Below are 12,593 nucleotides of genomic sequence, written 5' to 3' on the forward strand. Positions count from 1 at the left end.
TATGAGTCCGTCGGTCATGCTGGTAAGGTGTTAGACAAAACTCCCCACAGAATTGTCTATCTCTTGAACGCCCATGCTGAGGAGCTACTTTAGAGAGGATCGATGGGAAGAGACCTTGTGGTTAGTCCGTAACATGATGTATGAGTCCTCACCAGACTCGTATGACACACGCTCATAGTCCACATTTGTCCAATCTGAAGCTACAAATTCCCATTCTACGATATCCACTCCTGTTTTCTTCACCTTAATTTGATGATCATCCTCTGTTTCACCTTAATTTGATGATCATCCTCTATAAAGTCTGCATGCACACGAACCTTGTCGCCACCTTTCAGATTGAGCTTCTTGTTTGCAAGATTTCCCAACCAAAGGTAACATTCATGGGAAGCAGTTACGGTGGTCACCATTGGCCAAATGTGAAAACATGTTCGCTGGGTACGATTAACAACATGAATGCATAGGGACCCAGTACAGTCTGAGTTGTCCGAAGAATAAATGATGCACACAGCCAACCCTCCTATATAATCAAAAGTAGTCGGCACTTCAATTTCGACAGTTTCATCAGCTCGCGCGACATAGGGTAACCGGCAAGGAATATCATTTACAGAGAGAGAAAGTTCACCAATTACATGCCCCTCCCATTTCTACAACACGAGGTGCAAAGTTAGCATAAGCAACCATACGAAAATCAAAGAGGAAGAGCGAAAGTTCCATACCAATAGGATGTTCTCCTTAAAAGTAGCAGTGAGACTGGTGCACCCTTCCATATGAAGGCTATGCATGTAGAACAAGAAGTTATCCAGGTTTGGAATATCTTTGAGTTTGCGGCAGTCTTTCAGTTGCAATTCAGTCATTTCCAACATCTCTGAAAGGTCGGGCATTATTTCCAGTTCAGTGCAGTAATTTGCTTCCAGTAAAAACAAACTCTTCGGCAAATCTGGGATTGCCTGAAGGTTTGTGCAATGATTTAGATATAACATTTCAAGCTGGGAACGGCCACTGAGGATGGGTAGCCTATGAAAACCATTTCCATCTAGTAATAAAGTCCTTAAAGAAGGTAGACTCTGAAGGCTTTCAAGAACAGCATCATCCGTTATATTGCAGTCTCTAAGATCTAAATCATGAAGCATCTTCAGTTGTGCAAAGAAATGGTAACCCCCAGACACACCCTTACAGCCATTGAGCCTCAATTCCTCGAGATGTGGGAGTTTTGAAAAGTCTGGTAATTGAGTCAGGTTACGGGAATGATCGAGCGTAAGAAACTTCAACTTCTTCGGCAACTGTTTGACAAAAAGATATAACAAAATCATAATCCATATTAGAGAGAGAGAGAGAGAGAGAGAGAGAGAGAGAGAGAGAGAGAGAGAGAGAGGGAGAAAGAAGGAGAGCTAGCATGACTGTCAACTGATGTTGGTATATACAAAACACGGACGAGGAAAGGATTAATAATTTGGTTGAGGTTACGACAATTATATGTATCATACCAGATCGGAATCCTCCCAAACTCGGACAAGCTTGCTGTAGCTCAAGTCAATAAGAACTAAGTTTCGTAAATCAAAATCTTCGGGTATGACCTCTAGAGGAAATCCATGCCAACACAAAAATCTTAACTCGTTGGAAAGATGACGGTAGCTTCCTGTGAGCTTTACATAATTGAGTTGGAGAAATTTCAGATACCGCATCTTCTTAAACGCTTTTGTGCGGAAGGGATGCTCATCAGAATTTTCTGGCAACACTAAAGTTAGCCCTCTAATTGCTTCCGTTCCCTGTTGGGGAAAACAAGAACAAATCTAATTCAAGCAGGGCCACGACTATCTATGAATGAACTACAAATGCAGCTCATGCAATGCATTAGATGTGGGATATGCATATGCTTCTGTTATTTACATACATTCAACATAACAATTTTTATTGGGATTTGGGAAAGCACTTACAGATTCGTCTCTTAACACGCTTGTTACATCTTCGTGATGCCACAATCGACTACGTTTTCTAGGTTCCATAGCATATTCTGCCCGCACAATTTCTCTTCCCATGTCTCGGATCAAATCATGCATCCTAAACATTACTGAATCAATATCTAGAAGACATCGATCTTGAAGAGTTCGGATTTCTGATTCTACACAACAGCGACTGCAACTATCCAATATTGCCATGACATGAGTTCCAATCCAGTTAATAAAGAAATGAGATATGTCAAGGAACACACCTTTCACATGATCATCACTTAGCCCATCATAGCTTAATCTTAGTGTTTCATGAATTTTTCCATGTGGAAGATTTCTCAATTTATCCAATGTACTTTTCCATATGCTTTTACTCTTTTTCGTAGCCAACAAACAGCCTACGACTTTAAGAGCTAGCAGCAATCCTCCACAATAATCAACAACATCTGTTGCGAGTTCAATATATTCTTTATCAGGACAATGATTTCCAAACGCATGCCAACTAAGGAGTTCAAGAGCTTCTTCCTCCGTCATCGTTTGTGCCTTATATTTTTTATCCACCTTCTGTATATTCAACACTTGTTCATCTCTTGTTATTATAATAATCCTACTTCCTGGACCAAACAAGTCATGTTCTATGGCCAATTCATCTAATTGGTCCGCATCATCTATGTCATCAACTACGATGAGTACCTTCATGCTTCCAAGTCTTTTCTCTATCTCCTTGGTCCCTTCGGCAACGCTACTTATTTTAATGTCACGCCGTTTCAAAATATCTCGAAGAAGTTGTTCTTGCAAACTAACCATATTTTTCTTTTTACTCCTCACCTCTTCAAGGTAACATTGACCACGGAAACTATGATGATGTGTGCTACAGATGGTTCTCGCAAGTGTTGTTTTACCTATGCCGCCCATGCCCCAAATTCCAATTATTTGAACATCATGTGAACCTCCAACATCTAAGTATTTAGTACTGAATTCTTCCACGCGAAAAGCTATTCCAACTGAGTGCTTGGCTTCTTTTGAGTCGCTGGTTTTTATTAGTCCGATTATGTCCCCAACAACTTTCTGGATAAATACTCCTTCACGCCTGCCAATTGGAAATCCAAATTAAGCAAACAGATGATTAATCATGCAACAGCATGAACTAAATGCCTTATGCATCACGACTTGGCTGATTAGTGAGTGTCCCAAAAGTTAATTGTACAAGATGTTGCAAGCGATCAAATTTTGTAAAAGAGGAAATTTGAAATGATACCTGTCCGCAGTGGTTTTAAGATTCCGGCCACCCAAATCTGCAGAAGCCTTAAGATCCTTTCTCCACTGCTCGACCTCATTTGGGTCTTCATCCCTTTCATGCTTCTGAAATGCTTCCCCAAAACTACCACTCTGTTTCCTCACTTCAGAAGGATCAACATTGTAGAATATTGGATAGACTACTTTCCCCTCTTGATCTTCTCGGCACCTCATGATCTTCGACAGCTCCCTCAAGCACCATCTGGACTCAGCGTACCTCTTCGAGAACACAACGATGGCGATCCTCGACCCTTCGATTTCTCGGTCAAGTTCGCTCTGTATATTTTCCCCCCTTCTGACCTGGTAGTCTATAAACGTGTAGATTGCGGCATTGCGTAACGCAATGGAGAGGTGGTCTGTGAAGGTAAGGCGTGTGTCCTTGCCTCTAAAGCTGATGAACACCTCGTACTTCCAGCGGTTTGAACGCCGAGAGGAAGATGAAGAGGCGGCGGTTGCATGGGCGGAGCTGCCGGCATTCATTGATTTCAAGTAAAGAAGTGAAATGCCCGATCGTTTCCGACTAAAGAAAAGAAGTCTTCCTATGATCCTATCCTTTTCCTATATACATCCAGATATCCCCAAAATTCCTCAGCGTGGGCGGCATTTTCTATCCCCATATACGTACAAATATCCCCACGATTCCATAATGTAGGCGGCAGTTTCTATCCCTACATACGTACAGATATCCCCAAGATTCTCCAATGCAGGCGACACTTTCTATCCCTATATACGTGCAGATATCTCCAAAATTCCTCAACGTGGCGGCATTTTTAAAGCTTTTGCAATGGTCAATGATGTCAATAACGCGTGAGTGCTTTTCTTCCCACATTTTAATTTGTCAGAAGCCATACAAAAAATAAAATTAAAACCCTAAGATTCTCTTTCCCGTCCCTCCCACCTCTCTTTCGTATTCTCAATCTCTATGTTGCAATGGAGGTGCGAAACAACTCTTATATAAGGGTTTGGAAGATCCCAATTTGAGGTAATCGCATACAAACCCATTATATTTACTTGAGTAAATATGAATTAAAAGTTTTAATTTGTTACGTAAATTTAGGTTTTCAAGTAGAATAATGCTAAGGATATCAAAATTTTAAATTAAATTTGCAAATCAAATTATCTATCATTAATAGATAATAAGCACGTTAATCAACACTTAAGTGATAATCACAACCACATTATTTGGTTCACAAAATTAAGTTTAAAATTTTGGTCTCCCTAGCATTATCCTTTCAAGTGAAAATCAATTCAATGAGTATTTTTCTTCTTTCCGATTCTTATATAGTTTGGACCGCTAAAATATTACATTATTGTGATTAAATAGGGAAAAATACAAATTAAAAATGAATGTGTAACACATTGAAACACAAGAGCTCAAGGGGATCGGATCATATAGATATCCCTTCAACACAACATAGGTCATTGAAAGGATCTCAGCCTCTTTCCAATGGCACGCTCATGCCGCCAAATTTTCAGGACTGGCCTTGGTTCAATCGCTACTGGTGGACGTCATGACGGCGTTATAAGAATCTTCGCTACAAAGTAGGTTCCAACTGTCAGTGTTAGTCTAAAGAGTTTCACCATTCTCATCTCATCTTAACTTGTCAAAATCCTTTTGGAAATGTCATATTAATTTTCCAAAATCCTTAATTTGTCATCTCAACTTCATTAAGTTTTTCATCCAAATAAGTTGTGTTCAAGGTTATTTTTCACTTTCCAAAATTCTTAATTAGTCATCTCATCTTAGCGACGGCAATATAATGGATGATGCAAATCTTAAAGATCTTGGGGCTCTATCTTTCTAACAATTTTAGTTCTAGATGGAAACGGTTTTAATAGGCTACCCGTCCTCAGTGGCCTTTGCAAAAGAAGTGGATTTACAAAATCCTTGTTATGCACCCCCCGTATTTAACAGAAAAATCTATTGAGCTGACGGAAATGATTGAAGTACGACATGAGAGAGTTTGAGAACCATAAAAAATTAAAGAACAAAAACAAATAAAGAGCGAAAGTTAAATTTGGCGACAAGTTTTATTGTTTTGCTTTCTTCCAATATATTTTGATTATTTTGCTTTCTTCAGTGTTGGCCAGTAACCTTCCAAAGAGGTTTTATTGTTTTGGGGGAAACTTCTGCCCGACTTTAACCCTACTTACCCAAACTTAGGATCATGTTTGACTTTACCCTTGCAACTTCAACCTGGCTTTAAGCTCCTAAAGCTTTCAGATCCATAACTTATTTATAAGTAAGCATCCATTCTTATCCTTTTACATATGAGGGTTTTAGAGCAAGAGTTTTTGGATTTTAACTCAATTGAAGTTTTGGCTTGAATAAAAAAAAACTTCGTGAGTATTAGTTTATGAACTTGTTGTAATATAGAGCAATAGTTGTTTTGGCTAATTTCATTAAAATTTTTATTCAACCTAAAGAGTTCAGAGGGACAAAAAAAAGAGAAGAAAATTATAAAGAAGTTAGCCAAAAGTAATAAATTCAGAACCAACACCCATGGATTTGCCAAAATTCAAAAACTATTTGCTACAATTTTCTTAATGTTTATATTTCTCATCACTTGAAAATACAGATAAAAACATACCACACAAGTGAAAAAGCGAAGAAAGACGACTTGATTGGATTTGACAGAGGCAACTTATAGCCACAACAAGTGTGACCACTAACGAAACTCGGTCTGGTTTTATGACGTCTACTGCTATGTGGAGATTGTGAGATTCTTTTGGGCAACCAAGTTGTTGTTCTGCATGAAAAGCAGGGAAGTCCTTGCTCATCTGTTCGCATCATGTAACAGCGGCAAATCAGTGGCGCAATTGCACTCTCAAACCCTCAAAGCCGGCCTTTCCCAAGACAGTTTCTTTGCCACAAAACTCAACGCTCTCTACGCTAAATATGATTCCCTCGGTCATGCCCGCAAGGTGTTCGACGAAACGCCCCACAGAACTGTATATCTCTGGAACGCCACGCTCAGGAGCTATTGTAGAGAGAATCGATGGGAGGAGACCTTGTGTCTATTCCATAAAATGATGTCTGAGTCAAGAGACAATGATGAAAAGCTCTATAATTTCACCATTCCCATTGCTCTCAAGGCGTGTGCAAGGTTAAGGGCGCTTGCGTGTGGAAAAATAATACATGGGTTTGTGAAGAAACATGAGAAGGTAGCATTGGTTATGTTTGTGGGTTCTGCGTTGATTGAATTGTATTCCAAATGTGGAGAAATGAGCGAGGCTGTAAAAGTGTTCGACGAGTTTTCGCAACCGGATGTGTTTTTGTGGACTTCTATGGTTACTGGATATGAGCAGAATGGTGATCCTGAAGAAGCATTGGAGTTTTTCTACCGAATGGTGATGGATGCGAGCATTACTCCTAACCGAGTGACGCTTGTTAGTGCTGTTTCAGCTTGTGCTCAGTTATCAAATTTTGCAATTAGAAGTTGTGTGCATGGTGTTTCTATTAGGAACGGATTCGACTCTGATTTATCTTTGGGTAATGCGTTACTAGATCTCTATGCAAAGGCGGGTTCTGTCAAAACTGCCGCTAGGTTGTTCACGAAGATGCCAGAAAAAGATATGGTTTCTTGGAGCTCCATGATTGCCTGTTACACTCATAATAGGGATGTAATAGAAGCGCTAAATCTTTTCAACGAAATGATTGATATGAGAATCGAATCCAATTCTGTGATGCTGGTAAGTGCATTGCAAGCATGTGCACTGGCACGTAATTTAGAATAAGGTAAAAAGATCCATGAAATAGCTACTAGGAAGTGTTTCGAGTTAGATATCAAGGTAGCTACGGCCCTGATTGATTTGTACATGAAGTGCTCTGCACCTGTAAAAGCAGGTGATCTCTTCAGTAGAATGCCAAAGAAAGATGTGTTTTCGTGGGCTGCCTTGTTAAGCGGGTATGCTCATAACGGAATGGCATACAAGTCAATTGGGGTCTTTCGTGACATGCTATCAGACCAAACTCAGCCTGATCCCGTTGCTATGGTCAAGCTTCTTACAGCCTGTTCGGAATTAGGGATTCTTCAACAAGCTCTTTGCCTCCATGCTTATGTGATTAAATGCACCTTCAAAAATAACATCTTTGTTGGAGCTTCACTCATGGAGTTATACTTGAAATGCGGCAGCATAGACAATGCTGTCCTATTATTTGAAGGGAAAACAGACAAAGATGTTGTTATCTGGAGCGCAATGATTGCAGGTTATGGAGTTCATGGACAAGGAGAATAAGCTATAAATGTATTTGATCCGATGGTTAAGCACTCAGCTGTGAAGCCTAATGATGTAACATTTCTCTCGATTTTATCTGCGCGTAGCCATTCGGGTTTGGTTGAAGAAGGCATCGAGATATTCAACATGATGTTGCATGAATACCAATGTAAGCCCGGACCTGAGCACTATGGGATAATTGTTGATCTTCTTGGCCGGACAGGAGAGCTGGACAAGGCAATGAATATTGTTGAGACAATGCCCAATCCAGCTGCACCGCATGTTTGGGGAGCTTTGCTTGGTGCAGGATTCATAACAACACAAAGCTTGGAGAGGTTGCAGCAAAGAGTCTTTTTCGGTTGGATCCTAATCATGCAGGGTATTACATCCTGCTCTCAAATATATATGCCATGGATAACAAATGGGAAAATGTGACAAATTCAGAACTTCGATAAAGGAGAAGGGGTTAAAGAAGATGTCCGGGCAGAGCGTTGTCAAGGTGGGGAGTGACATCCGTAGTTTTGTTGCCGGAGATAGATTGCACCTTGATTCTGATCAGATTTATGGAGTGCTAGGAAAATTAGAGGCAAAATGAGAGAGGAAGGTTATGTTCCCAATATCGATGTCCTGCTACACGACATGGCGGATGCTGTCTAGATTTGAAGTGTTGAGAAATTTCTTGTCAGGAAAGTTCCGACCCACATGAAAGGGGTAATGATATGGACAGACTCTAGGACTCTGATATTTTTCTTTCAAATTACTTATCAATTTCATGTAAATGTGAAGTAGTTACTTGTGTCAATGAGCAGTGGCTTCTTTTCCAGAAGCAAGGACAAATTCTACATACAGATTCTTGAAGGCAATCATCATTGTCATCAGCAGAGGACCCATAATCGCTCTCTGTAATTTGATCGAAAAAACGCAATTCAAACGCCATTACGATCACTCTAATTAACGTAAATGCAAGCATTAATTCACAAGAATAAGGTTTAGAAAAGAAGAAAATTACTTCCAACATGGAGGGGAAAAGAGCAATGCCCCCAAGTGTGCTAAGGCCAGTGAGGTAGGCGTTCTGTCCCGGAACCTCATCTTGGATAGCTGCTGTGCCGTATTCCAACAGAATCTGATGAACCGCCGTCACAAAAACTGCCTCGACATATCTACCTTTCATGGCCAGCGGCAGCACAGCCGGAATGGACAAGAACCAAGCTGGTGTAATTTGCAAAACAGCGCTCATAAGAGCGAGGGATGTGGGCATGTAGAGGAAATGAATCTGGTAGAATCGAAACAAGAGATATGTCAGCCCCCATTCAAAGAATGTGACCTTTGCAGCGGCGGTTTGATTGTGGTACAACTGCTTATAAAGCACTACACGCTCATCCTCACTAGCCGATGTGGGACTTAACAACTTGGCTCAAATCTAAACCACTAAAACCACCAATCTCCATCTTGGCGTGATTCAAGCCATAATGTCTCACGAACCAAATGCAAATAGAGTTCCACCTTGACCATGGGCACCAAATTCCAAATGAGCTCGCTGTTCAACTTCAACAAGCGTTGCCTAAGGTCTAATACCAATTGTTGTAAAAACAGATACAAAACTACTACGAAAATATTAGAGAGAAGAGATACTGCTATTTGACGACTTCCAGTTCCAGCTCTTTGTCTCTATCTCGATCTCGGTCTCAGTCAGAATTGGCGGTGGTTGCGGGCGGTGCGGCGTCGGGCGCGAGAAGAAAGAAGAGAGAGAAAAGAAAAAAACCTCTCTTTTGTGACTTGAAGTATGCCTTTAAAACTAAAGACAATTCCTTAAAAGCGGTGGGTTATAAAAAGGGATGTGATATCCACACATTATTTTTTACTTATTTTACATCTTTTTAGTTTTCAGCTGTCGAAAATCAACGAACATAAATTAACAAAAGGTGTGTGAGAAGTAAAAATGAATGTGTGAATAACACACTCCTATAAAAATTGGTCTAGATGATCATCTAAGCGAAGCTTAGGAACTGAACGGTGGCTGACCGTCGCGATTAGTTCTTAATCGGTCGTAAAATTGGTAAAAGTATTAGGCGGACGTCCGAGCAAGATTAGGCAGGTGTAGGCGGTAATATGCATGCCTAGACGGCCGTATGTTAAGTCTCCTGAATCTGGGGTAAAAGATATTGCAGACTAGGGAGGAAAATGATGGACCTGTGGGGACCACATCTTCTTTTTCAATTTAAATGGACTGGCATTCTTTTTTCATGGTCCCACCATTTCCACTTTGATTGCACGTTTCTCGACATTCCTGTATCTAATAACAACCTCATCCATAATTTTGAAAAATAAAATTTACAAATTAAATGATAAATTATAGGTAAGAAATGACACAATCACGAAGAATAATATAACTTGGTTATATTTTAAACTGAAAATTTGATATTACCTCTTGAAACTATATTTTCCTCTACTAAAACTCATCTTCTTTTGTTTTCTTGAATAAAGCCCATTGACTAGCCTTCAACTAAACAAATTCTTTAATTAAGTTTGACTTTTCAAATTGTGTATTTTTCGAATGCCTAAACTACCCCTATTAATACTTGGATGGAGTTTTTTGATCAGTTACTTGTTATATCCATTTAATTAATTTTATATATTTTACAAAATAATTCATGTCATTCATTGTATATTCAATGTATTAACTTTCAAATTGTTATAACATGCCAATTGAAAAATAGTAATACTAATTTCATAATTTTGTGCATTACATATATAAGTTAATTTACCTACCAACACAACAATAAACCTAAAACAGCTTCGGCTAATATTCCAATCCCTAATACACAAAACAAAAGCTATATATTCCGCACAATTCTTACCTACAAAATAGTCTAATTTACCTATTACATCAAACCAAAATTTAAAGGGTCTAGTTTACTTTCAAAATAATCTAATTTACCTACATGATTTATGTGAATTAGATTAAAAGTTTATTTAATTTCCTACAAGCATAAACCCACAACATTCGAACATTATCTAATATCACTATTTTTTTTTTTTTGGAATAGGTAAATTAATTTAAATGTAGGTAAATTAGTATAATATTAATAAGTAGGTAAATTAGTATAATGTTAATAAGTAGGTAAATTAATTTAAATGTAGGTAAATTAGTGTAATATTTTATAAGTAGGTAAATTAATTTAAATGTAGATAAATTAGTATAATAATTGTATGTAGGTAATTACATGATTCAAAATGCAGGTTTATTAGTATAATATTTTATAAGTAGGTAAATTAATTTGTATGTAGGTAATTACATAATTCAAACAATATTATTTTTATTTCCGTACAAGATTGTCTTTCTCTTTTAAATTTGGTAAATTAATTTATATATGTTGCTAATATTTATGATACAAGAAAGGTAAAATATCCATATGGATTTAATTGCTCATCTTTTAAATTTGGTAAATTAATTTATATATGTTGCTAATATTTATGATACAAGAAAGGTAAAATATCCATATGGATTTAATTGCTCATCATAATTAGGATTAGTAATAACATTTATTGACCAAATTAGGATTCTATGGCATAAGTTGTAATTGTATTGTAATAGTTGGTCATATATTTGTCTACATGGTAGGCTATTTGAAATTTGGATTTTATTTGTATGTTTAAATTTAAATGGGTTTTTATTTGGAAAATAGGAGTTTTAAGGGCCTATATCCAAAGAACCATATTTTAAATAAGCAAATATATTTTAGAAATGTTATCAATGACATAAATCACTGCAAAACCAAACCGTAGCACACAAATCATCACTGCTAAAACAGCTAAAATATCACGAGTTTACAAACATTGGGATAAAATCCACAGCTATTCATTGATAAATATCATTACAATAAGTTGATTTTTGTTGGATGGCGATGCAGCCATCCAACTACAATGTTCCGCCCAACGTTGGATTTTCAAAAGCGAAGAAAACTCCTGACAGTCTCCTTTTTGGCCTTGCTGCAGCTGCTGCTACTACTGTGTTTCCACTTGGAAGTTGGACGCTCAGATTTTCCGTGCATGCTGCGACTCTTGCCCGACCATTCTCGAAGACAATCACCGCATAAACTTCAATCTGAAATCACAAATTTGCATGCAAAACACGCATTGAGACATCACAATCCTCACAAATTTGAAGTTTAACTCCACTACCATTCTTTCAACACCAATTTAGAACGGAACTTCACTACATCACTTCAAGATAATAAGAGTTTTTATCACAAATGGTCTTTGAAATTACCCCACAAGACAAAGATGGTCTCTGAAATTAAAAATCGATCAACGTAGTCCTTGAAAATAAGTGTCGCAAATCAATGTGGTCATTTCCATCATAATTCTGTTATGTGCTCATGTTGTTTAATAATTAATTAAGAAAGTTGTGAAAACATCTTTTTGCACATTGAGATTATCTCAAAGCAAAGCTTGCCATTCTCTGCATCACCAATATCATTGGGGAGGGCCCAACAAGCTCTCCAAGATTAAGATTGAGAGTGTCAATCGCTCAAATATTAATTGTAGAGCCACAAAAGTTGTCATCAAAGGTGGTCTCGATTCTAGTCAAATTCGATGAAGGGTGTTGAAGGTTGTAAAGATTGATGTCTTGGGAATTTTCTTTTTCAGAGAAGAGACACTGAAGGCTACCATAGATAAAGGTAGAGGAGTATCAGTTGGGATCGAAGATGATTACGGGATCGAGTCTCTGGGTTGACAACTTTTTAATTAATTATTAAATTATTAATATTTCTAATTCATTTTTTTATTGAGTTAGTGTGCCACATTAGCACATAAGAAAATATTTGACAGAATTACGATGACATGATCACATTGATTTATTACATCTATTTTAGGACTACATTGATCGATTTGCGATTTTCGGAACCATATTGATGGTGTGGGTCAATTTCAGAGACCATTTGTGATGAAAGGAAAAGAAAAAAAAAGACTTGTGAGACCATTTATGTGCTAGATCAACACATGACAGAATTGGGACGGAATAACCAATTTGATTTGCGACGCCTATTTACAAGGATTACATTGATCGATTCAATTTCAAGGACCATCTGAATGATGTGGATCAATTTCATGGACTATTTGTGATATAAA

At 37.9% G+C, this 12,593-nt stretch overlaps 3 protein-coding genes across 3 annotated transcripts; 1 reads left to right on the plus strand and 2 right to left on the minus strand.

The window, feature by feature from the left end:
- Positions 1-239: 239 nt before the first annotated feature.
- Positions 240-3,722, minus strand: LOC125475011 (disease resistance protein RPV1-like). The gene is made up of 5 exons (XM_048579335.1): positions 3,205-3,722; positions 1,935-3,036; positions 1,485-1,766; positions 717-1,280; positions 240-644 (listed from the first exon to the last, which is right to left on the minus strand). Exons 1-5 carry the CDS (start codon positions 3,720-3,722, stop codon positions 240-242), a joined length of 2,871 nt encoding a protein of 956 aa, XP_048435292.1.
- A 2,274-nt stretch (positions 3,723-5,996) lies between these two features.
- On the plus strand, positions 5,997-7,481 carry LOC103965787 (putative pentatricopeptide repeat-containing protein At3g01580). Its single transcript, XM_048579336.1, has 2 exons — positions 5,997-6,935; positions 7,068-7,481. The coding sequence occupies exons 1-2, from the start codon at positions 5,997-5,999 to the stop codon at positions 7,479-7,481; spliced, it is 1,353 nt and encodes a 450-aa protein (XP_048435293.1).
- A 710-nt stretch (positions 7,482-8,191) lies between these two features.
- LOC125474807 (transmembrane protein 245-like) lies at positions 8,192-9,143 on the minus strand. The gene is made up of 2 exons (XM_048578858.1): positions 8,470-9,143; positions 8,192-8,360 (listed from the first exon to the last, which is right to left on the minus strand). Exons 1-2 carry the CDS (start codon positions 8,716-8,718, stop codon positions 8,259-8,261), a joined length of 351 nt encoding a protein of 116 aa, XP_048434815.1. The 5' UTR covers positions 8,719-9,143; the 3' UTR covers positions 8,192-8,258.
- Positions 9,144-12,593: the final 3,450 nt, after the last annotated feature.

Source organism: the organism of the source record quoted next, unplaced genomic scaffold (genome assembly GCF_019419815.1).
Source record: "Pyrus x bretschneideri cultivar Hongxiangsu unplaced genomic scaffold, Pyrus_bretschneideri_v1 Contig13, whole genome shotgun sequence".
NCBI lineage: Eukaryota > Viridiplantae > Streptophyta > Magnoliopsida > Rosales > Rosaceae > Pyrus > Pyrus x bretschneideri.